At 44.2% G+C, this 21684-nt stretch overlaps 2 protein-coding genes across 2 annotated transcripts; both read left to right on the top strand.

Moving 5' to 3' along the window:
• On the top strand, positions 1-16883 carry LOC112555601. The gene is made up of 30 exons (XM_025224031.1): positions 1-108; positions 529-614; positions 1929-2134; positions 2630-2745; positions 3279-3346; positions 4289-4458; positions 5035-5150; positions 5800-5867; positions 6788-6890; positions 7559-7712; positions 7940-8052; positions 8450-8517; positions 8646-8977; positions 9326-9438; positions 9786-9856; positions 10217-10491; positions 10696-10808; positions 11121-11194; positions 11352-11484; positions 11766-11952; positions 12233-12348; positions 12623-12690; positions 13090-13227; positions 13692-14110; positions 14176-14487; positions 15025-15137; positions 15429-15502; positions 15800-16008; positions 16196-16308; positions 16803-16883. The coding sequence occupies exons 3-30, from the start codon at positions 2014-2016 to the stop codon at positions 16881-16883; spliced, it is 4038 nt and encodes a 1345-aa protein (XP_025079816.1). The 5' UTR covers positions 1-108; positions 529-614; positions 1929-2013.
• LOC112555940 lies at positions 15672-20612 on the top strand. Its single transcript, XM_025224552.1, has 8 exons — positions 15672-15995; positions 16196-16308; positions 16803-16879; positions 17384-17613; positions 17739-17854; positions 18290-18351; positions 18659-18923; positions 19217-20612. Exons 4-7 carry the CDS (start codon positions 17484-17486, stop codon positions 18876-18878), a joined length of 528 nt encoding a protein of 175 aa, XP_025080337.1. The 5' UTR covers positions 15672-15995; positions 16196-16308; positions 16803-16879; positions 17384-17483; the 3' UTR covers positions 18879-18923; positions 19217-20612.
• Positions 20613-21684: the final 1072 nt, after the last annotated feature.

Below are 21684 nucleotides of genomic sequence, written 5' to 3'. Positions count from 1 at the left end.
GTCGAGGCTGACGTCACACTGGCGGTGTACAACCTGAACGACACGTCAGCACTAACCAATGACCAATCGCCGGAGTTTCGGAAGCTGGCCACGCCCTTTTGCAGTGACGTAAGTGGGGCACTGACGGTTGTAGTGATGTGCGAATGTTATGGAGTTGTGATGAAAGAATAAGATGCATGTACTAATCAAGAATGATTAAAATATGACTGGCACATTGGTGATAGATAGCTACTTATAAATAGAAATAAAGGTAATAACACTTGTCACGTGAGATAATGACGTAGTTACTTATAAACAGAAATAAAGGTAATAACACTTGTCACGTGAGATAATGACGTAGTTACTAATAAACAGATATAAAGGTAATAACACTTGTCACGTGAGATAATGACGTAGTTACTAATAAATACAAATAAAGGTAACAATGCTTGTCACGTGAGATAATGACGTAGTTGCTAATAAATACAAATAAAGGTAATACCACTTGTCACGTGAGATAATGACGACTCCATTTTATTGTTTTCTTAGGTAGACGCCATCCTGACGAGCAAGACTACTAGTTGGCTGGCACATCGCTACCTGTCGTGCAGAGTTACTGGCTTCCATAAACACCAGTGAGTAGCCAGTGAGTCAGTGAGTCCGTGAGTGAGTCAGTCAGCAAGTCAGTGAGTCAGTCAGTCAGTGAGTCAAAAGTCAGTGCGTGTCCGCGATTTATCGGCTGCAGATTTAATCTTGGTTTATCCGCTTCATCTTGGTTTTACTGAAAAAAATTAACACCATCAGGTGAGCCTTGACCTCTCATCAACTAATCCCAGCTTCCCAACGCACTTTCGCAGACTTTGTGCCGGTAACTAATCATGCCAGAGACTTCATCACCAACTCGCCAAAGAAATATTGTGCACTGGATATTGTTGCAACCACCATCTTGTTTGAGTGCCTTGACACATTCATTCCGGTCATCACAGACATCGTCAATCATCTCCTGTCTACTGGCTGCGCTCCTCCCACTTGCAAGCACACCACTATCATTACACTAGTCTGACCTCCAGCCTCATGATCTAACGGACTACCGCCCAGTCTGCAACCTCCCTTTCTTATCCAATATCATGAAAAAATTTCTTAATCAGGTGCATTTCGAAACCTATAATCTGGCAACATTTCCATAAACATCGTCAGCACCTCTGGACAAAGACTGCTCTGGTCCGGGTGGTGAACGACTTCTCTACTTGCGAATGTCAAACATCAGTCCTGACGATGCTCCATCTGTCCGTTGCTCTCGACACTGGACATCACCACCTTCTCCTCCAGCGGTTGCACACCACCTTCTACCTCTCTGGCACAGTCCTAGACTGCTTCCACTCCTACCTGTCTGCTCGCACTTAGTCCGTTGGTGTCCACGGTTCCGCACCCTAACCTGCTGCTGTGCTCCATGGAGTGCCTCAGGGGTCAGCCGTCGGGCCCTTCTGTTTACTTTGTCCAACCACATGGCCCTGTGATCATCCATTTTGGCTTGCAGTCTCACGATACTCAGCTCCTGACATCTGACCTAGCTTGCCATCTCTACAGTCTGCTCACCAGTCTACTCAGCAAACCCTCGACCCTGTCAACACCGGATGTTGGCGAGCAAATCAAAGCTCGATGGGCAGAAAACAGAAGTCCTCCAGTCAGCCTCTGCAGATTCACCTGAACACCTGCCTGCGCCTCTTCACCTTTATGTAGGATTCCCCTCGGTGTGCAGACACAAGTAGCACCAAGAGTGCAGATGTAAAAATATCGATGACCTTAACAAGGGTTATGATATGTTAATCTCAATCACACATCGTGAAATAAAGCGAGAATGGATGGCGTGATTGTTTTCTTACTATGGGTGCTTCCTGTACTCGTTCTCAAATGTCAAATGTTTGTGTTTTAAAAAATTTGGTTAATAGAACGGAACAGGATACGGTGTCCTTCACCCTGCTGTTCGGCGGCCTTGACACTCGTCCCCTGCAGCAGGGTCTCATTTATATCCTGATGACCGGTGCGCGGTCCCTGGTGTGGTACGGCCAGCCGCTGAAGATGATTGGCCCTCTGGTCGTGTCGCCCTATCACGTGACTTCCGATCTGAGGCCAGTCAACAGGACCGAGCGACCTGGTAAGGAAATTCATTTACGAGTTTATTCATTTACGTAAATTCATTTACAACTCATCAGACCACAGCAGAGATTAATGACGGGCAGGAAATAAGTGCGGCAAAGAGGAATGAGGGAAAATTATCAAATCAAAAAGGAAAGAATGGAAAATTAATTTGGGAAGAAAGTAGATGAAAACACACCCTATAATTGCCCTTTTGGATGAATACAGTTGTATTGAATTGAAAAAATCGTCGAGGCCATCTGCATGGAAGTTCACAGTGCATGTTCCATAGAATGATTTCAATACTTACAATCTCAAAAGCTTTAAAAAAGTAAACAAAAAGCTAATTTTACAATTGCATTTCTTGTTTATCAACAGTATTTTGGTTTTCGCCTTACTAAAACTATTCTAGACTTTGGACACGACCTGAAACCAAATGTAGCCATCAGAATGCCTACTGTAATTAATAAAAACTACAAACTAAACTTAAGGCTTTTATCAATTTATGTTTCAGCCAATGTGACCTACTTCTCAGTGACTCTACCTGTCTTTAATCTGACCTTGACCCCCGCATTGAGTGACCCTCGCTCAGCCTTGTTCATGAACATCTCGTCGCAGTTCTGCGGAGACGTGAGTGTTAGAGGCGACTGGTGGCCAGCACCCGGTTATCTCCCCACCCGCTAACAACTTCCTGCACATCAGTAACATCCCACAGAAATGGCCACCGGTCTTCAAATGTCAGGCCGTTCATTTTGTCCCACGAGGTCACGTGGGATGTCACTGCTGTCCTTAATTATTGTTCTTTGACAAAGTATCGTGTGTTGTGGTGTTGGTCTGCTCCCTACATTTCTTGGCTGATGAAGCCGGGTGTAAAAAGGCGGCAATCACATGTAATTCTACTTTCACCTGATCCTGACACAGAATCTGTGCTCAAAGAAGGAAGTTAGGCATCAAAACAAGAAGGAATAAAAAGATTTTCAATATGTAAAAAAATAGGAAAGATGAAAACAATATTTATAGTTATACGTTCTTGCTAACTTTTTGCTTACTCTTCTTACTTTTGATTTACATCTATGTTGTTATCGCTTATTATCTGTTAATTTACATCTGTCTGTCTTTTGTCTTGTGTTGCCTTTAATGGTTTGGTTTTCTGTTTTCGACAGATGTCTCGGTTTTACCGGCAGACTTCCCTCAGCAATCTGTTCCTCAATTGCACAGTACTCGGGTTCAGGTAAGAAATTGGGAGACAATAAAAAAATTGAAGGGAGGATGTGAAGGGAGCACCAGCAGATGACACACACACACGCCCACGAGTCGGTGATTAGGGAGTAGAGGAGCCCGAGGATGGATCGAGTGCTGCCGGCGTATCGCCATAGCAACGTCTGGGGCTGGCAGTAAGGGGATACTTCCCACGTCACTATCCCCGGAGTTTACAAAAGTTTGCAAGTGTCCTTTCACTTGATGTATTTGTCTCCCACGTTTGGTCCTCTCCCCTTCCGCTGTCACAGTTCTCCTAACCTCATCAGTCAGTTCTCCTCCATACCGCAGCCTTCTCTCGCCCACACCATCACGTGACATCCGGTCACCTCACACTGCGCAACTTCCTGTCACCTCACACTGCGCAACTTCCTGTCACGTCACATTACACCACTTCCTGTCACCTCACACTGCGCAACTTCCTGTCACGTCACACTGTCCGACCTCCTGTAACGTCACACGGCTAGAACCCTGTCACGTCACAATGCTCGACCTCCTCTCGCGTCACATTGATCGACCTCCATCACGTCACACTGTTCGAAAACCTCCTCTTGTAAGTTTGGTAAGTAGTGTGAAGAAGCAGGACAAGTGTTGATGGGATATGGAATAGAACCACGAAGTCAGATCAGGTCAGTCAGTGCTCAGAAGAAAACAAAATATTTACTTGTAACGAGGGCTGGGGTCCGTTCCATAGCTCATTGCATGCACACGACGTATTTTCATAACGCATTACGTGCCAATGACGTATTTACGTTCCCCGTCACGTACGGAGAGCAGGGCAGGTCGCTTGTTCTCATCGCTCATCGCATCCATAAGACGAATGTTATCCCTCATCATGTACAAGAGTCCAAGGGAGAGCAGTCCGCTCTCCAAGCGCGTGACATTTGACATGACCTCGTTAAATTTTGGGTTTCAGACCAAAGCCGACGAGAATAGATTTCCGCATTGGTTTCCTAGGCGACGGGTGGCCAGGTATTGATGAGAGCCCACGGATGGTCATAGAAAGCTTTGCCCCTAGCATGTATTACTGGCTTTGGCACCTGTACAAGGTCGGGGCTCTCCAAGTCATCCTGGATCAGCTCACAGGTACGACTTGAACCCTCCTGGTGCGGCACAACCGCCCTAACCCCCGAGGTCACAATATAGACCATGAAGTCAACTCGCTTTATATTAAATTACATTTTCTCAACAAATTACTTAAACTATATATTTAAGAAATGCTGAGAGGTTAAAACAGTGCACTGCTGGGATATAACAACTCTCTAGCCTTCAAAAAGCAAAATAAAAATTGTTTCAAACTAAAACATTACCTTTATTTAAAATTTATTAGCGAAAAGTGAAATGAGAAATCAATGTGTGGGATCACAGCCCATTTGACCAATGAAAACGGTAGCAAATGTTTTGATGGAAGCTATATACTGACTGTATATTTATGGACTGTAAAAGAAGTTCTGCTGAGTTAGAAAAATTAACTACTTAAGGAAACGCGAGCAGAATGTAGCGGCAGCGGTGCCTTAGTGTCCGAGGGAACATTACCAGCAATGTGTCGATGGTATATTATTAATGCTACATTACTTCAAATGAAAGTTACTAACGATGTTTCGACAGCACATTACCAGTCCACATCATCTAAAATGAGCTGACAACATTGTTTTGTTGAAGCTAACGGCCTGGAACTGCACACGTCACTACAGGTCGTGAACTTAACCTACAGTTCTGCACTCGGTGACCCTGGCAGCGCTGTTTCTCTCCACCACTCCGTGTTGTTTTGTAGAGATGTGAGTATGGCTGGCTGGTACTATCGAATTTCTCTAGTCCCACAATGTATCTGGATGCCTATTAGCCTATATTATTGCAATGTTACCGGAGGTCAGGTGGTTATTTTCATCCTACATTTGACCCCACAAACATCTCTCTGCCTCCTTGTAACATCCAGAGAGTCGTTTGCTGCTAAAGAGAGAACAGGAGGGTTCTCGAAAGCTCGGTCGAACAAGCATTGAACCATAACATGAGGATGCTAGCCTCTACATCAGCTAGACCTCGAACCAAACGTTCATCCCGTTGAGCAATGTTAAAATTAAAGGGAAGCAACTTCATATTGAAACCGATAAGTTCTGCCTGAGTAGTCGTTCTTCGATTAGTGCATTCCGTACACAGCGAAACTCTTTTAATTATTAATGAACAATAATTATACGAAAATAATAAATAATAGTTATGAAGAAATAATGAAGCAGTAATGTTTTAACATTAGTCATGAGGAAATAATAAAAGAAATTTTTATGAAGTGTTATGTAAATATTTGTCCTGATGAGTGAGATCGGAGGAACTCACGACCTAGCTGGTCTTCCCTGATGGTGATGATGTCACCACGACGATGGAGGTCATGTGTAATGCAATTCTTTTGCTCCTCTTCCGTCGTTCTCACAGGTGGAGAAGTTTTATCTGCAAAGTTCGTACGCGGGTCGGTTTCACGGATGCGGTGTGAAGTCTTTCACGTGAGTAAAAGCTTGTTGTCATCGTTTACAATCATCGCCATGATCATCACTTAAAAACCGTACGTTTAGGGAAAGAAGCAGACATTAGACGAGCGCTAGTAAAGGTATTGTTCAGGTTGTTGCCTCTGGATAGCAAGTGGCGAGGTCGACCACAGCAAAGATGTGGGTATGACCTGATGGGCGAAAGGGTGGATTGGGTCGACATGGTCTATTGACATCCTAGAAAATAGTTTGTCAGTAGGAAGATTTTTTATCATTGGAATGGGGATGTTTTTTTCTCGGTGCTCGGTGTGTATGTTGGTGTGTATATGGTGTGTTTGTTGGTGTGTATGTGGTGTGTATGTTGGTGTGTGTGTTGGTGCGTATGTGGTGTGTATGTGTTGTGTATGTTGATTTGTATGTTGGTGTGCATGTGGTGTGTTTGTTGGTGTGTATGTGGTGTGTATGTTGGTGTGTGTGTTGGTGCGTATGTGGTGTGTATGTGTTGTGTATGTTGATTTGTATGTTGGTGTGCATGTGGTGTGTTTGTTGGTGTGTATGTGGTGTGTATGTTGGTGTGTGTGTTGGTGCGTATGTGGTGTGTATGTGTTGTGTATGTTGATTTGTATGTTGGTGTGCATGTGTGTGTATGTGGTGTGTATGTGGTGTGTATGTTGGTGTGTATGTTGGTGTGCATGTGGTGTGTATGTTGGTGTGTATGTGGTGTGCATGTGGTGTGTATGTTGGTGTGTATGTGGTGTGTATGTTGGTGTGTATGTGGTGTGCATGTGGTGTGTATGTTGGTTTGTATGCCTTGTGTATGTATTGTGTATGTTGGTGTGTATGTGTTGTGCGCAGTGATCAGCCTTTAGATAGACCTTAGCACAATATATCGACTTTCGTTCTTGTTATTGTTATTGTTATTGTTATTCTGTTTGCAGACCAGACCCTGTCATGGTCCACTTCTTCCTGACATTCAAGGGCACAAACCTCAACAGTTTGACCTCCTCACATCTTGAAGTCATCCGAGGCTTTGCGGACAAGGTAGGGTGGCAGGTCGTGCACCCAGCCTCCGTGCATTTCAAAAATGATAGAATTGCCAAGATCAATCCACATTTTTTGTTTTTAAAGTTTGGATACCTTGTTTCATTTTTTTTTTGGGGGTGGGGGTGGTCAGCATGTCAGAAGCTTAGACCACCCTTTCTTACTATTCCATCGAGCTTAAAGCATGGTACTATTTAATACAATGTTTTAATGAGTATGATGCGAAATATCACTAGTATGTCGTCCGCTGACAGGTCCGGCGATGATACCATCCTTGGCCAGCTAGATACGACTTGCAGAAAGCAATTCACAGAGCAACATGTGATTACACACACACACACACACACACACACACACACACACACACACACACACACACACACACACACACACACACACACACACACACACACATACACACACACACACACACACACACACACACGCACACGCACACGCACACGCACACCAACACACACATACACACACACTAACACACCCCAACACACACACGCACACACACACCAACACACACACACACACTAACACACTAACACACCCACACGCCAATACACACACACACACACACACACACACACACACCAACACACACACACCAACACACACACTCCATCATTCAGCCGACTCACTGCTGTTTCCTCTGTCAGGTATCGTGGGCCGGGTGGCTCGCCTACCGTGTGGGGGAGCTTCTAGTATTGCCAGAGGAACAGCTGCACTCCCTCTACCCGACTAACATCAGCATCGCCCCGACACCTACATTCTCGCCAACATCGCCCTCGACATCAACTACTTCAGCTGCAGGTGTGTGATGTAAAGAATGAGCGCTGCTCATCCTTCTTCCGCTTTTTATGCTTAACAACACTAAGAGAACTGGTGAAGAGTTTTAAAGAACGGTCTGAATAAAAAAGGAGAAAATGTTTATAAAGGAGAATTATTACTACAAATATATGGACAATAGTATGGTGAATGATACTCGTACTAGCAACATCCCCATGAAGTGATGGACAAACTAATCTTTCCTGTGACAGACGCAGCAAAGGCTGTCATCAGAGGCGACCTCTACAGGCTGCAACATTCTGTGGACCTGCTGAATCCTGACAGCCAGACTTTCCGACAGTTGCAACATCACTTCTGTCATGATGTACGATACAGTGGACTCTGCACATCTCCATCTTGTACTTCAGTTAATAAACATCAGACACAACTACAACAAGCATCAGACACAACTACAACTCTACAAACATCAGACACAACTACAACTCAACATACATCAGACACAGCTACAACTCAACATACATCAGACACAACTGCACAAGTAAATGTGTTGGGGATGAGAGTGGTGTAGAAACTCAGAAAGAAAAAAAAGTGGAAGCAGGGGACGGTAAAAATATGGTAGGAGATGTGGGAGGATATGAACATTTATATTTACCTTTTACCTTCAGCAATTAGCATTAAACTATGATGTGTTCACTTGACTTTAAAAAGCTGCATGATGTTGAGTTAATCACTCTGTGGTTTGTGTGTTTCTGTATCATCAGGTTGATCGTGTGTATCTCTCCAGTATTTTATTCCTCACATACCGCGGCTGTGAAATTCGGTCTTTCAGGTGAGTTATTGTCTGAATTTGAAACTTTTCTGCTACATCTTTATTTGTTCGTCATGTCGTGTCCATCTCTCTCTCTCTCACACACACGTACGATAGAGGGTACTATGATTCTCTGATATCTGTTTCAGCTTTTTTCCAGATCAAGTCGTGTTCCATCTTTACTTTGACACTCGGCTGTCCGATGACCTCAAGCATGCAATTGTTTACGTCCTTGACACCGACTCGCCGAAGGTGAACCTGACGGAGTCCACGACCCAGAGGATGGAGGTTCTGCACCTGGGGGACCTGTACCTCAAATGGCGCCTCATCAACCTCGACCCGCACGACGGGATGTTCCCCACGCCCCTACCCACCCTGTCCCCCTCCTCCACATCAACCACTACACTCATGTCGTCGCTAGTGACGTCAGTGACGTCAGGCTTGCCCGACACCACCCCCGCGCCCTCTACACCTGTGCCAGGTGCATCACTGTTTGTGGTTGATGTTATGGTCCGCGTCACGTGCACCAGTCAATTTAATTCTTCGTCTCCATCTTGTATAACTGGGAGAAACTAACTGAAAATAATATTTCCACAAAGCGTTAATGATAACCTGTAACTGAATATTTCACCAACATATACCTCATGATATGTTCACATCTGACAAAACTTTTGTCTGAACTGCAATGTACATAATAGTCTACAATTTCTACATGCCAGCTCTTTCCTTTGTTTTCTGTATCGGAAGCTTCAGTGTCCATGTCTAACATCTGATGACAAGCAGTCACCTGTAACTAAAACAGAATGTTCTTTACATGTCGTCTGCTCAGAGAAAGGTCAAGTGCCTCTCACCTACCTGCTGTACAACTTTACCTATGTACCCGACCTGGACAATCCCACATCTGACTTGTTTGAGACACTCGAGCGTCGCCTGTGTCTGGAGGTGTGTACACGACAAACACCTACCCCGAGTAGTTGATCCTTTTGGCAGACAAAACAATTTCCTGAAGAGGATGCAGAAAGATATTTTGTAACTGTACATTAGCGGCATTGCGTGTGTTTCTTACCTCCCGCTGGTGAGTCGAACCCTCCTTTCCCGACACAAGTTTATCTCCCATCATATCTCACTCAGGTGCTCGACTCACATCATCTCCGTATATAAACATGATTTCTGAGTAACACCTGTAACTTTGATTAGTCTTTGATCCTTTCTCAGGTGTACGGTTGCCCTAATTATGTCTTAAAGAGCAAGTGGAAGAACTGAAATAATTCAGGTTTTATTTCTTGCAGGTGCAAGAGATTTTCAAAGCTTCACAGGTTTTCTACCTGCTGTATGCTGGATGCTCGATTGAAAAGTTTGGGTAAGCTGCACGAAGCTGAAAAAGTTGATTGAAACCAGAAAAACTTTACACAACTTGAAATGAGTTTGCAGCGATTTCACACGACCATCAACTAATTTCCTTTGAAAAGTATTATAAGTCAATGATAATTATGGCACAGTCGGTGGATGATGACAAAGATTTCAGGGCTTTGTGGGGTGAAAGAGAAGTGGGAGAAGTCTGACTGTAGTCATTAATGTCTGTCTGTGGACAGGTCTGACTGTACTACTGTCTGTCTGTGGACAGGTCTAACTGTACTAACGTCTGTCTGTGGACAGGTCTAACTGTACTAATGTCTGTCTGTGGACAGGTCTAACTGTACTACTGTCTGTCTGTGGACAGGTCTGGCACTCCCTACATCAAGTTCAATCTGTCGTTCTACACAAAGCCCTCTGACCTCCTGAGACAAACAGCCGTCAACACACTAGAAGGGTCACGTGATCATGTCAACATCGAGGTGGGCAACACACACATGCACGAGATCCTCCCCCTAGGCGGACTCTTGCTCATTCTGAACATCCGGGAAGTGACGTCATCGCACGTGCTACCGACAGTGGCGCCATCATATCTCACCTCATCTCTGGAAGCCTCGTCTCCGGCAGTCACCTTAGTTCCAGGTGAGAAAACGAAAAGCTTGCAACCAGAACAGTATTTTACTGTCGGACTATGCAAAAGAGGACAGTCACGACACTGAGTGGCGGTCAGTAATGGTGATGGTCCATCATGTATACATACTATAGAGTATAGACTATAGAGTGAGAAATACAATAGTCAACAGCTTGCCACACTCCACAAAGTCATGTCTCAGTGTTGCATTGCAGATGGCGTTGTTGTCAGTCTGTACTACGAGACCTACAGGATGAACTACACCGTGGACCTGGCGCACGTGGAGTCCGCGCGCTTCCTGCAGCATCACCAGCGAGTGTGTGCAGATGTGAGTCTGGTGCCACCCCGGGTATCGTGTTGAGGCTCATTAACTGTCAGCTGTCAGTGGTGCATGGTCACATCTACACACTTATTATTGCCAGACTGAGGCTACCTCACTGTTGATATTTTGATTGTTGTGTTTATGTGTGTGTTTACGTGTGCAGCATTCATCTGCAAGCCTGTGAATGTTTTCACGAGATGAGGACATTAATAGAACTTCTGTTTGTTTTGTCTTCATCCAGAGCGCGTGTCCTGGAACCCTAGCACGTGCTGTTTGTTTTCACTCTTGTCCATTCCTGTTTCAACTTTTTTTTTGTAGCTTGACCGGTGGTTTGGAGGGGGAGACAGTCAGTTCTACCTCACATACCACGGGTGTCGACTCACCTTTTTCACGTGAGACTTTCTTGTCTTTTTTGCTTCACTCTTACTTAAACTTTATAGTTTGGCAGCTTGTTGAACAGCTAATTAACACCTAATTAATAATAACGAGCTTACTTATCCTGATAAATAAAACACACATACACCCTATAAGTCATCTTTATCCACTCAGCTCGAGGCCAGAGGGCGTGGCCTTCGCGGTGACCCTGCACATGCCCATGGTGCCAAGTCTCGGAAGACATGTCCAGGCCTGGCTGGAGCTCAAAGCACCCCGCAGGTTTATCTCGGGTTACATTCTACTCCAGGTATTCACACACCTCCTTCCTTTTTCTTCACTGTAAATTAAGTTTCAAATTCTGTCACTGTTCGTATTTTATGTGGGTGTGTTTTCGAAATGTAACGGGTGTGAATTGAAAGTCCTGTGTACCCGATGGAAAGGTCTGGTGCTGTGGTGCCTGGTGCTGTGTGCCTGGTGCAGGCAGCTGTGAGACAGGCACAGTCCAAACATTTGCTAGAGACAGTTGACCACACCTTCCCATCATCCACTGCCTCTCAAGCCACAGAAACTGTTTCCCCTTGTCGCCAGGTGGGCGACTTGCTTCTCATCATCGACCGAAGCCGAGTCACCGTGACCTCCACTGTTCTGCCGGCCATCTCCTCCACACCCTTCACACTGTCGTCCGGGTGGTCCTCGGGTGCTTCACTGACGATCTCCCCTACCCCCGAGCCAAGTCCGACATCTTCTCTCTGGCCCTCCAGCTCCGCTCCGTCGAGTAAGACATGGCTTCCACCGCATCACCTGGGTGCTTCTCGCATCAGGTCCTTTTGCAGTGTGTGTGTGTGCGTGTGTGTGTGTGTGTGTGTGTGCGTGTGTGTGCGTGTGTGTGTGTGTGCGTGTGTGTGTGTGTGCTGCGCAAAAAGTTGATTGAAACAAGAAAACTTTACACAACTTGAAATAAGTTTACAGCAATTTCACACTACGATAAACTAATTTCCTTATTTATCGGATGAGCTTGTAGCCGAGGGGTCACGTGACATCTTGTTTGTCTGCAGACCTGGTGACGTACATAGTCTTCCGATTCTCTCTGGCCGACTTCGAGTTCACCCCTGACCTCAAGCTCAACTACTCAACACGATATCGCTTTCTCGAGGACCACTTTTGTCGAGAGGTTAGTCGATGGTTAGTCGATGGCTTATGTAGCAAAGCGCTGAGTACGGACCACGTAGCACGGAAATACGTGTTGGCCACGTACATAGATCTTGATGGCGATACCTGGGAATAAAACTTCGAGAGGTATCGTACACACAGGTATATATATATAAAGTACAGTTATCATGAATTAAACTATTAATGTTAATTATTTTTACAGTTTTGTTTGACACTAAAAGCAGGTAGATGTTCCTTCATTCACATCGCTCTCGTCCTCTTGTCGTCTTGGTCAGGTGGAGAGGATGTACCGGGACACAGTGTACGGAGCATGGTACAAAGGCTGCTCCATCAACCAGTTCATGTGAGTGTTCAGACAGGGTACACAGCTACCCGGGTACATACAAAACTCGCTGAGTAAGCCTCTAGTGTCGGCAAGTGTTCCACCCGTGTAGGTGTGGTAGGTACATACATTGCTGGCCTCACGATAGTTCCACTGCTCAGTAAATTAATTGAACATTATATGCTCCACAGCTATGCACTAATATATATATATATTGCATTTGACCCTCTTATCATCACCACCAGGTGGCGCCGTGGTGTGTCTGAGTATGTCACTGATACTGTTTGCTCCAATGTGTGTTTGTGCGCGAGCGCGCATGCAAATCGTCATCAGTCATTCCATCTACCATCCTGTGAACTATTTACACTCTCCCTCTGGTCATCGTTGACAAGAGATAACCTCAGTCGTGTCTATCGTCAGCGAGCCGACCGACCAATCATATCCGCCAAAGGTGACCTTCACCTTCGAGTGGGAGGTGCCCAAGTCGCTGGAGCGGGAAATCCCGGGGTACGCCACCACCGTGCTGATGGAGAAGCCTGACCGGGTAGAGGTGGACGGGTGAGTAGACCAGGGTGGACTGGACTGGCTTGAGTTGCAACTGAACCAAAGAGTTGAACTGTGAACAGCGTGAACACATGTCAGCAGCGCGGAGACAATTGTTGTCATGTGATTCTGTAGTCAGTAGTCAGCTACCACTTGTTGTGACCACTTATCTTATTTGTTTACTTTGTTTACTTATCTTATTTGTTTACTCTGGCGCTTTTGGCAGACCACGACGACTGATTGTTGCCCGGATTTTGAGAAGATTTACTAACTAGTCTGTGGAGTGGATTAGGTTTGAGCTTCTAATTTTTAAACTTCAGTCGAAGCTTCTAGTGTCGGTGGACAGTAAGCACAATGATGTGTGATATTTTGGTAAATCATTATTTATAATGAACTTAGCCCGGCCGTAAACAAGAACTGTCACTCTTGTTGTCCTCTACGAGGCGGTTGTTGACGAGTGCCGCAATATTTCGGTGCAGGTACAAAACACTCCGGGTGGGGACACTCTACCTCATTGTGGACACCCTGGAGGTAGTGGACACCAATCAGCTGGGCTCCACCTCCACTCTGCCCTACTTCAGCCTGCGGTCAACGTACACGTCCACCGTGCCGCTGACACTCACACCCTCGCTAACGACGCCAGCAACGCCAGCAACCACAGCTCCTTCAATAAGCACTGAAACCTCCACAACCACTACTGCGACAACGCCGAAAACATCAACAACGATCACAACAACATCTCCACCAACTACAACATCAACAACCACCTCTACGACAGCAACCACTACCACACAATCAACAACTAGAAGTACAACACCAACAACCACCACTACTACCACCCAACAACCACTACTACAACACCGACAACTACGACAACACCAACAACCACTACTACCATGCCAACAACCACTACTACAACACCGACTACTACGACACCACCAACAACCACTACTACCACGCCAGCAACCACTACTACAACACCGACAACCACTATTACAACACCGACAACAACTACGACAACACCAACAACCACTACTACCACGCCAACAACCACTACTACAACACCGACAACCACCACGACAACACCAACAACCACCACGACAACTCCAACAACCACCACCACAACACCAACAACCACCACGACCACGCCAGCAACCACTACTACAACACCTACAACCACTACTATGACACCAACAACCACGACCACAAGAACTACCCCAACAACTACCACCACTACGCCATCTACCACTACAACTGTACCAACGACAGCTGAGCGTAATTATCTTGTTTTAACTTTGAGGCTAAGTGTTTGGGTTTATAGGTCAGCTGATGCTGTTTGTATGTTTATGTTTGTGTTGTTAGCCTGAATGTTTGTGTTGTTAGCCTGAATGTTTGTATTGTTATGTTCTTACACTAAATGTTTGTGTTCTTACTCTAAATGTTTATGTTCTTACACTAAATGTTTGTGCTCTAAAGTGTTTGTGTAAGTTTAGTTCATAACTATAAGTCTTTGTGTTCAGACCGCTTACATCGACTTTGCTTGCTATAAACAAAGAAAACAGACTGAGAAACTGAACATAAACATTACCTTTTTCTTTGCTTCAGTTTTTCCTATTTCTCTCTCTCTCTCTAATACTTTTTGGTTGCTTCAGAATTTCACCAAGAAAAGAATGCATGTGTAATTAATTAAATTGTTTATTAAGCATGTACCCGAGAAGAGACACATCTTGTGTAGGCAATGAAATAATTTTTGTAACGGCAAAAATCCATCGCATTTTCAGATAATAACATCCTGTTTTTTCTTGATAACAGCTTCCTTCTTTCTGAGCATGTCCTTTGAGGTCATGAACCTGACCTGGCATCAGGAACTGAACGACTCCACGTCTGCGGAGTTCCGACAGCACGAGGAGCAGTTCTGTCAAAAGGTCAGAGGGCGATGTCAGTGTGTGTGTGGGCCTGTGTTCCCAGCACGTGTGACTGTCTGTGTGGAAACGGTTATTTGTGTGCGAACATGTAAACAAATGATGAGAAGACACGACTTCCAGTCATGTGAAGGTGGTACCCACATAGCAAAACATAATAATTAGCACTGCACGTGCTGTGGTGTGTTGACATCAACACAATGTAGTGTATTGTGCTGTCAGTAGTTTTGTCGAATCATGTACATGTTGGTGTGATTTCGCAGTAAACAACTGATTATTTTAAAAAAATTGCAGCTGATACAAATCCTGCCGATTAACAAGGACAAGGACTTCATGCATTTCATGAAGTGCAAAATCGACTCCTTTAGGTAAGTTTTTACTTTGTTTACAACAGCTTGTCTCACCCCCTTGTTAGTGAGGCGAGTCTCGGGTTGGTCTTCCATCCTCATCCTCCTCCTCAATTAATAATCTTATTAATTATCATTAGTATACCTACCTCAGTATTCAGGCAAGCATCATTACTGAGCCGATTGCTAGCTGTCATGTGACTGTCATATTTGTTTACTTATTTAGACCACGTTTTGTATGTAAGCCTCATGCGATTCCATTATTTTTGGTTTTATTTGATCAACGTTGCAGTGGCGACCCCTGCGCATGAACTTTAGCCTGCAGTTCAGGACACTGGAGGGTCATGACCCTGTCCGAATGAAGAGGCTGGTTCTGAGCAACATCAAAGAGCACGCGCGGCGCACGACCTTCCAAGACCTCGTGGTGCTGCAGATGGGCGACCTCTTGCTGTCCATGGACTCCATCACGTCCACATCCACGACCATCCCAACATCACACCGCCGAGCAACTATGGTGCGTCCTTCCTGTCAGAATCTGACTTTGGTCCCAATGGTTCAAATCCCGAGAACTCGAATATATCCTGTTGTAACACAGTAATGAAAACATAAAATAAACAATCACTAACCTTTAATACTGTATATTGATGTATGATATCTACAGGGCTTGCATGAAACACTTACATGTGATATATCTAAACCACTGTTTGTGTACAGACAGTATTGCCTATGAGTACGTGTACGGCCTGTACCCGGGCAACTTCAGTGCAGCCCTCCTGGACCACAACTCACAGGAGTTCCGGGTGGCGGCCTGGGAGTTCTGCGGCGGGGTTTGTTGAATGCTCCTGAATATTTCTCTAAATGACCGTTACAATAGAGATTGTCATTGCACTGGAACTTTACTAATCTCATCTATAAATCTCTCTCTTTCTTCTCCTCTCTTGGTAGCTTCTCGCTCGTGATCCACTCTGCTTGAGCCAGAGTTGAACTCCTGTCAGCAACACAGTGAGAATCGAATGACCCGGATTCCAATCTCGTCTTACACATTTTTTTTTCTCCCTTCACTCTCGTCTGGTTACAGAGCTGGCTGCCTGTCGTGATACAGTTTTAGTTGCTAGCTCCTTGTCAAACACAGACTTGCTAACCTACCTGTCATTGTTGTCCACTTTGGCTGTGAACCATGTCACACAGCAGTAGTGTAAGTCTGTAAGAGACTGGTGGGGCTACAACAGTTTAATATGACAAAGTTATGTACTTAAGTATTTCCTTCTAAGTTACTTATTATCCTTTCTTTCTCTGCGCATCTTCTGTTTTACAATTTCAGATCAGCAGCATCTTTAGAAACCTGGGGATCCGGGACATCAGGGAGAGGTACCAGGGTTGCTACGTCAACGCTTTTGGGTAATAAACATATTTCGGTCAATATTTATTTTGTGTTAGCATGTTATGTTGTTATATTTCATACTATTTATAGCTTATGTCTGGTTCATATTACATCAGCAGTTCATATTATGACAACATTTTATGTGCTCAACGCTTCATGTCTTCCATCGTTCATACAAAATATTATTTCGACTCTTGGGATCGTCACCACTTAGTGACCTTATGAACCCTGGCTCCGCCATGAGACAGCACGTGGTACAAGATGGAAAAGTCAGCAAAATATAAAATATTGGAGAAGTCAGGCGTTACCTGTAAACAAGAATATGGCGATGTGTTCGTGCGCACGTGCACGTGACCTTTCCTTGCGTGTGACCCTTTGCTCACGTGACGTAGTGATGGTTGAGGTCATAGGGGTGACGTGAAAGTGGGGCGACTGTTAACTTAATTTCATCTTTTTGTGGTAGGAATGGGTGTTTGTGTAGATGCTGTCTTCTGATCGGTTTTCTCTGACTTGTGCGCAAGGGACGGGGTGGAGACCACCGTTAACTTCACGATCGTCTTCAACGAGACGACGGTCATCGAGAAGGAACGCCTCTACTCCATCATCTTCTACTCACAGCTGATGGAAGGCATGGATTATCTGCCCATAGGGTCGCTGTGGGTGACAGCCAGTCAGTCCGCTCGGTACTACCTGCTCATGCTGCAGCAGTTCACTACCCACCCGTACCCCTACATCACCACCACCCCGCCAAGTAAGTCCCGCGATGAACGACCATCTATAAATTGTATCATCTTTATACCTCGGTGCCTCGCTTGTAATTAGTCCTCGTTGCAATGCGGTGCTCACATTATAATCATGGCACTTCCATCTACACAGGTGTGTTCACCTACGTGGAGATCAAGTTCCAGGTGCAAGCACCAGAGTGGACCTCTGACCTCGCCGACTCGTCGTCTGCGCGCTTCCAGACCCTCGCGCAGTCGTTCTGTAGAGATGTAAGCAGCCTGTAGCAGACATGCCGACTATTGTATTTGTTCAGACAGTCTGTTTATGAACAACTATCTTCACCACACACAATTTATTGTTTTTGCTACAAATGTCGGTTATAGCATATTACTGTGTTTCAGACAATGAACTAATATTTTTAAACAGTCTATTAATGAACATTTGTTCAAAGCAAGTTAATCAATTAAACTGTTATCTTTATTACAGACGATTTTAACTACTATAAAAATTGTACAACAAATCACTTATTTAGAAAATTTACTTACAATTTCTTATCTTAAGTAAAATTTATTCACAACTTTCTTCCTCACTTACACAGAATAACTAGACAAAATGAAATGAATGGCAATTTCCGGTTAGCAGGTGAGGCTAGGTGTGATGCTGTGTACGGGTGTGTCTGTACTCGTGTTTCTCTGTGTACAAAGGTGTCCAGATGGATAAAGGAAGAAATTGCTGACTACCTGGGATGCGAAGTGCTTCGGTTTGAGTAAGAAAACCTCTGTAAAATATTTTAGGCATCAACAGCAATATTCATCGACAGGTTGATGAATTCAATTCGTCCAGTTTTTTTCATAAGCTATTCAAGAATATGCTTAGTGAAAGAGAAGCGAGTACGAGATGTAAACCCACAATAGTTTATGCTGGAGAGACAGACTAATGTATGGCCGATACCTAACTCAACAATATTTCTTGCTGACGGCGGATGTTGTAGCAACAAGACAGAGAAGGAGGACATCAGACCAGCAAGACCACACAGATAATCACTTGCTACCTCCCCGCTTTGTTGATGACAGGAGGAATCCTATGTTAATCGTGGCCGACCTGACATTCAGGGGAGAGCAGCCTGCCAGCCTGGACAGCGATGTGGACACCATCTTGTTCGAGATGCCGGACTGGGTGATCGTACAGAACGAGTCGGCGGCCATCAAGATCGGCGACCTCTACATCCACGCCGACTCCTCCTCTACGGCGTCCGCACAGCGCCGGCAGGGTCCACAGCTCCACTGGAAATGACCACAACAATCTCTCCCTCCACACCTTCACCCACCCCCACACTTCGTGAGTTTCGATATTTACACAGCAGCTAACTGAATTTTTAATTTAGAGAGTTAATGGCAGTAATAGCACATTATCTGAGAACATTATTTGTACTAGGATTGTACTAAATGATTGTTTGTAATCAGAAATGTCAAAGTCATTGAGAATATCAATGTCTATCACTTGAGCTCACGTGACTTGCACTATTATGACGTCGACATTGTACAGCGTTTGCTCCTGCAGTGCCAAGTGTATGTCGGGAAGGGGAGCAGGGTGAGTGATACTTCTAACAGTTACGATTGTTGCTGTTGTAGCAGCCAACCCGTGTTTGCTTGGTGGCGACACCTACCGGCACCCTGCGCTGTGTGACCGCTTCCTGCAGTGTGTGGGGGACCAGCCCTTTGAGATAGAGTGTGGGCCAGGCTCCATCTACACTGACGGCACGTGCAAAACTCCGCTACCCGGCTTCTTGTGTACCTCAGCCCCCACCCTCCTGTGATCCCCTCCCACCCTGAAACTGACCCTGAGTTCGCCAGTGGAATAAAACATTTTTCTATGTAAGCCTATTTTCTCCAAAGGAAACAAATTTTTCAATCTCCCTATGGCTATCACTTTTTAATATCTAGAAACACAAACATTGAATAACTATAGAAAATATTTGTACACACCTATTTCAGAGTTATTTAGGAAATATTACTAATGTAATCTAATGTTATTATCAGCTAAAATAATTTTGTATTTTATTTTGAATTAAAAGAATAAAATTTTGTCGCGGTGCACTAGATCACTTTTAAACAAAAATTGTGCAAAACTGTGTTTGTGTTTGTGTTTAAATAAGAGAACAATAAAACGAAAGAACACAATTTAATATTTCTCAAGTATTGTTAGTAGATGACCGGAGCTAGCCACAGTCGTCCTCTGAGTTTCTGTCCGGACAATGACAAGTGTTTCATGTGTGAAGTGTCTTCCTGACAATGTTTTATATTACCACAGTGAAAATAAACATGGTCTTGTTTTCACAATGACTCTGTAAAATGACTATAAACACTGTAAAGTTTTCTTCTTTTTTCTTGTTGATGTCTGTGCCTTCTTTAAAATTGTTGTGATTATCAGAAACATTTTGCGGTTGGCCGAGGCTGCAACCATTCAGTTTTAGCAGAATGATTGCAGATGACTAAGCATTTACTTCGCTTGGCAATAATCATGGCCCTCAGCTAATGAGTTAATGTTCCATTGTTTAGTTCATTTGGTCAATATTTACTATAATTAATTACAGCCCAATCGGTGATAATCTATTGAAGTGTCCCACAGTTAATCTGCTTTTGTGCTTAAGCCTCCTGTACAGCAGCATGCAAAGCATTAAATAATTTAATCGTTTTTTTTAATTTACTGTTTTTCCTTAGCTTGACATTGGGCATGCTCACAAAATTATCTTCAAGGCAATTATATTGATATGTTGAACAATATCACACTTTATTTGATTACTACAGAAGTATGTAGGAGAGGATTCTCACAGTGAGAGAGAAGTATGTAGGAGAGGATTTAATTGTTGTGGTGACAGGTGCTTTAGCCACTGTATCAACAACTGCTGACAAGGCTTTGGTGTGCATATTGTTTTCTATGTAACATGATTCATCTTGATTTTGATGCCAAGATGTAGGGTTATTTTACCTCCCCCGCAGTGACCCCAAATAAAGAGAAAGAAAAGTCGAAAACTGTTGAAGAGCATTTCTTTGTGTATGTTACTGACTTTATTGGTAGATATTTCAGTAAACATGTATTTGAGTGCTCTGTAGCCGGTTTGGGAATGTATGCGTGTGTGTGTGAGGGTGTGAGTGGGTGTGTGTGAGAAAAAGAGGTACCCCCCTCCACACACACAACTTTCAAGACTTTAAAGGGAGGGAACTTCACTTGTTCATGAGTTGTTGAGTGTTGCTTCCCTTAGCGGTCGGGCGCCGTGGATGAGCACTGCTGCCTGTTGTTCCATTCACTGAGCCACCCAGACCACTTCATCCCTCATATGTATGCTAGCGATTCAATCTTGTGTCTAAGACCTGCAGTACTAGCTGGAAAAGATGATGATAACGACGACTACGACGACGACGAAGGTGGTGGTGGTGCAAAGGAGTTTCCTTCGATTTGCTCATGTACTATCATTGTGCTTCGCTACTTTGAAGTGGACGCGCTATAAGTCATGCCTATACATATTAACACAATAACTTTCATCACCCAGCTCCTGTGTCTAATCTTGCAGTCTCACTGAGAGAATAAAAGACTCACTCACTCACTCACTCACTGCATAGACACCCAATTACAATAAACTCAGTTAATAAATGTGTTCGATATTGGCTGAAAATAGTCAGAATGAACGATGAAAGACTGCCCCGTAAAATGTACAAAATGTTATTTGATTAAGATACAAAAGGAAAATCTAACTGGGTATCTAATATTAAAAGAAAGTTATTTTCATTGGGGTTTGGTTTTGTGTGGTTAAATCAAGGGGTACAATGTGAAAGAATGTTTATAAATAAATTTAAAGAACGACAAGTTTTGTGTAGATGGCAAGAGTGGGAGGACCACATCACTAGTAGTGAGAGATTTTCCTTTTATGCTACTTATGGGATTTCAGGAGCTGTCAAGAACTCACTCACTCACTCACTCACTCACTCACTCACTCACTCACTCACTCACTCACTCACTCACATCACTCACTCACTCACTCACTCACTCACTCACTCACTCACTCACTCACTCACTCACTCACTCACTCATCACTCACTCA

This window comes from Pomacea canaliculata, linkage group LG14, assembly GCF_003073045.1.
Source record: "Pomacea canaliculata isolate SZHN2017 linkage group LG14, ASM307304v1, whole genome shotgun sequence".
Taxonomy (NCBI): Eukaryota; Metazoa; Mollusca; class Gastropoda; order Architaenioglossa; family Ampullariidae; genus Pomacea; species Pomacea canaliculata.
The sequence above is the reverse complement of the archived record's forward strand: the minus strand, read 5'-3'. Positions and strand labels throughout refer to the sequence as shown.

Coding starts and splice junctions, on each gene's coding strand:
- LOC112555601 (XM_025224031.1), top strand. CDS start 2,014: ATGACCGGTGCGCGGTCCCTGGTGTGGTACGGCCAGCCGCTGAAGATG. Junction 4,459..5,034: donor CATCCTGGATCAGCTCACAG/GTACGACTTGAA, acceptor GTTTTGTTGAAG/CTAACGGCCTGGAACTGCAC. Junction 9,439..9,785: donor AGCGTCGCCTGTGTCTGGAG/GTGTGTACACGA, acceptor TATTTCTTGCAG/GTGCAAGAGATTTTCAAAGC.
- LOC112555940 (XM_025224552.1), top strand. CDS start 17,484: ATGGAAGGCATGGATTATCTGCCCATAGGGTCGCTGTGGGTGACAGCC. Junction 17,614..17,738: donor CATCACCACCACCCCGCCAA/GTAAGTCCCGCG, acceptor CCATCTACACAG/GTGTGTTCACCTACGTGGAG. Junction 18,352..18,658: donor TGCGAAGTGCTTCGGTTTGA/GTAAGAAAACCT, acceptor TGTTGATGACAG/GAGGAATCCTATGTTAATCG.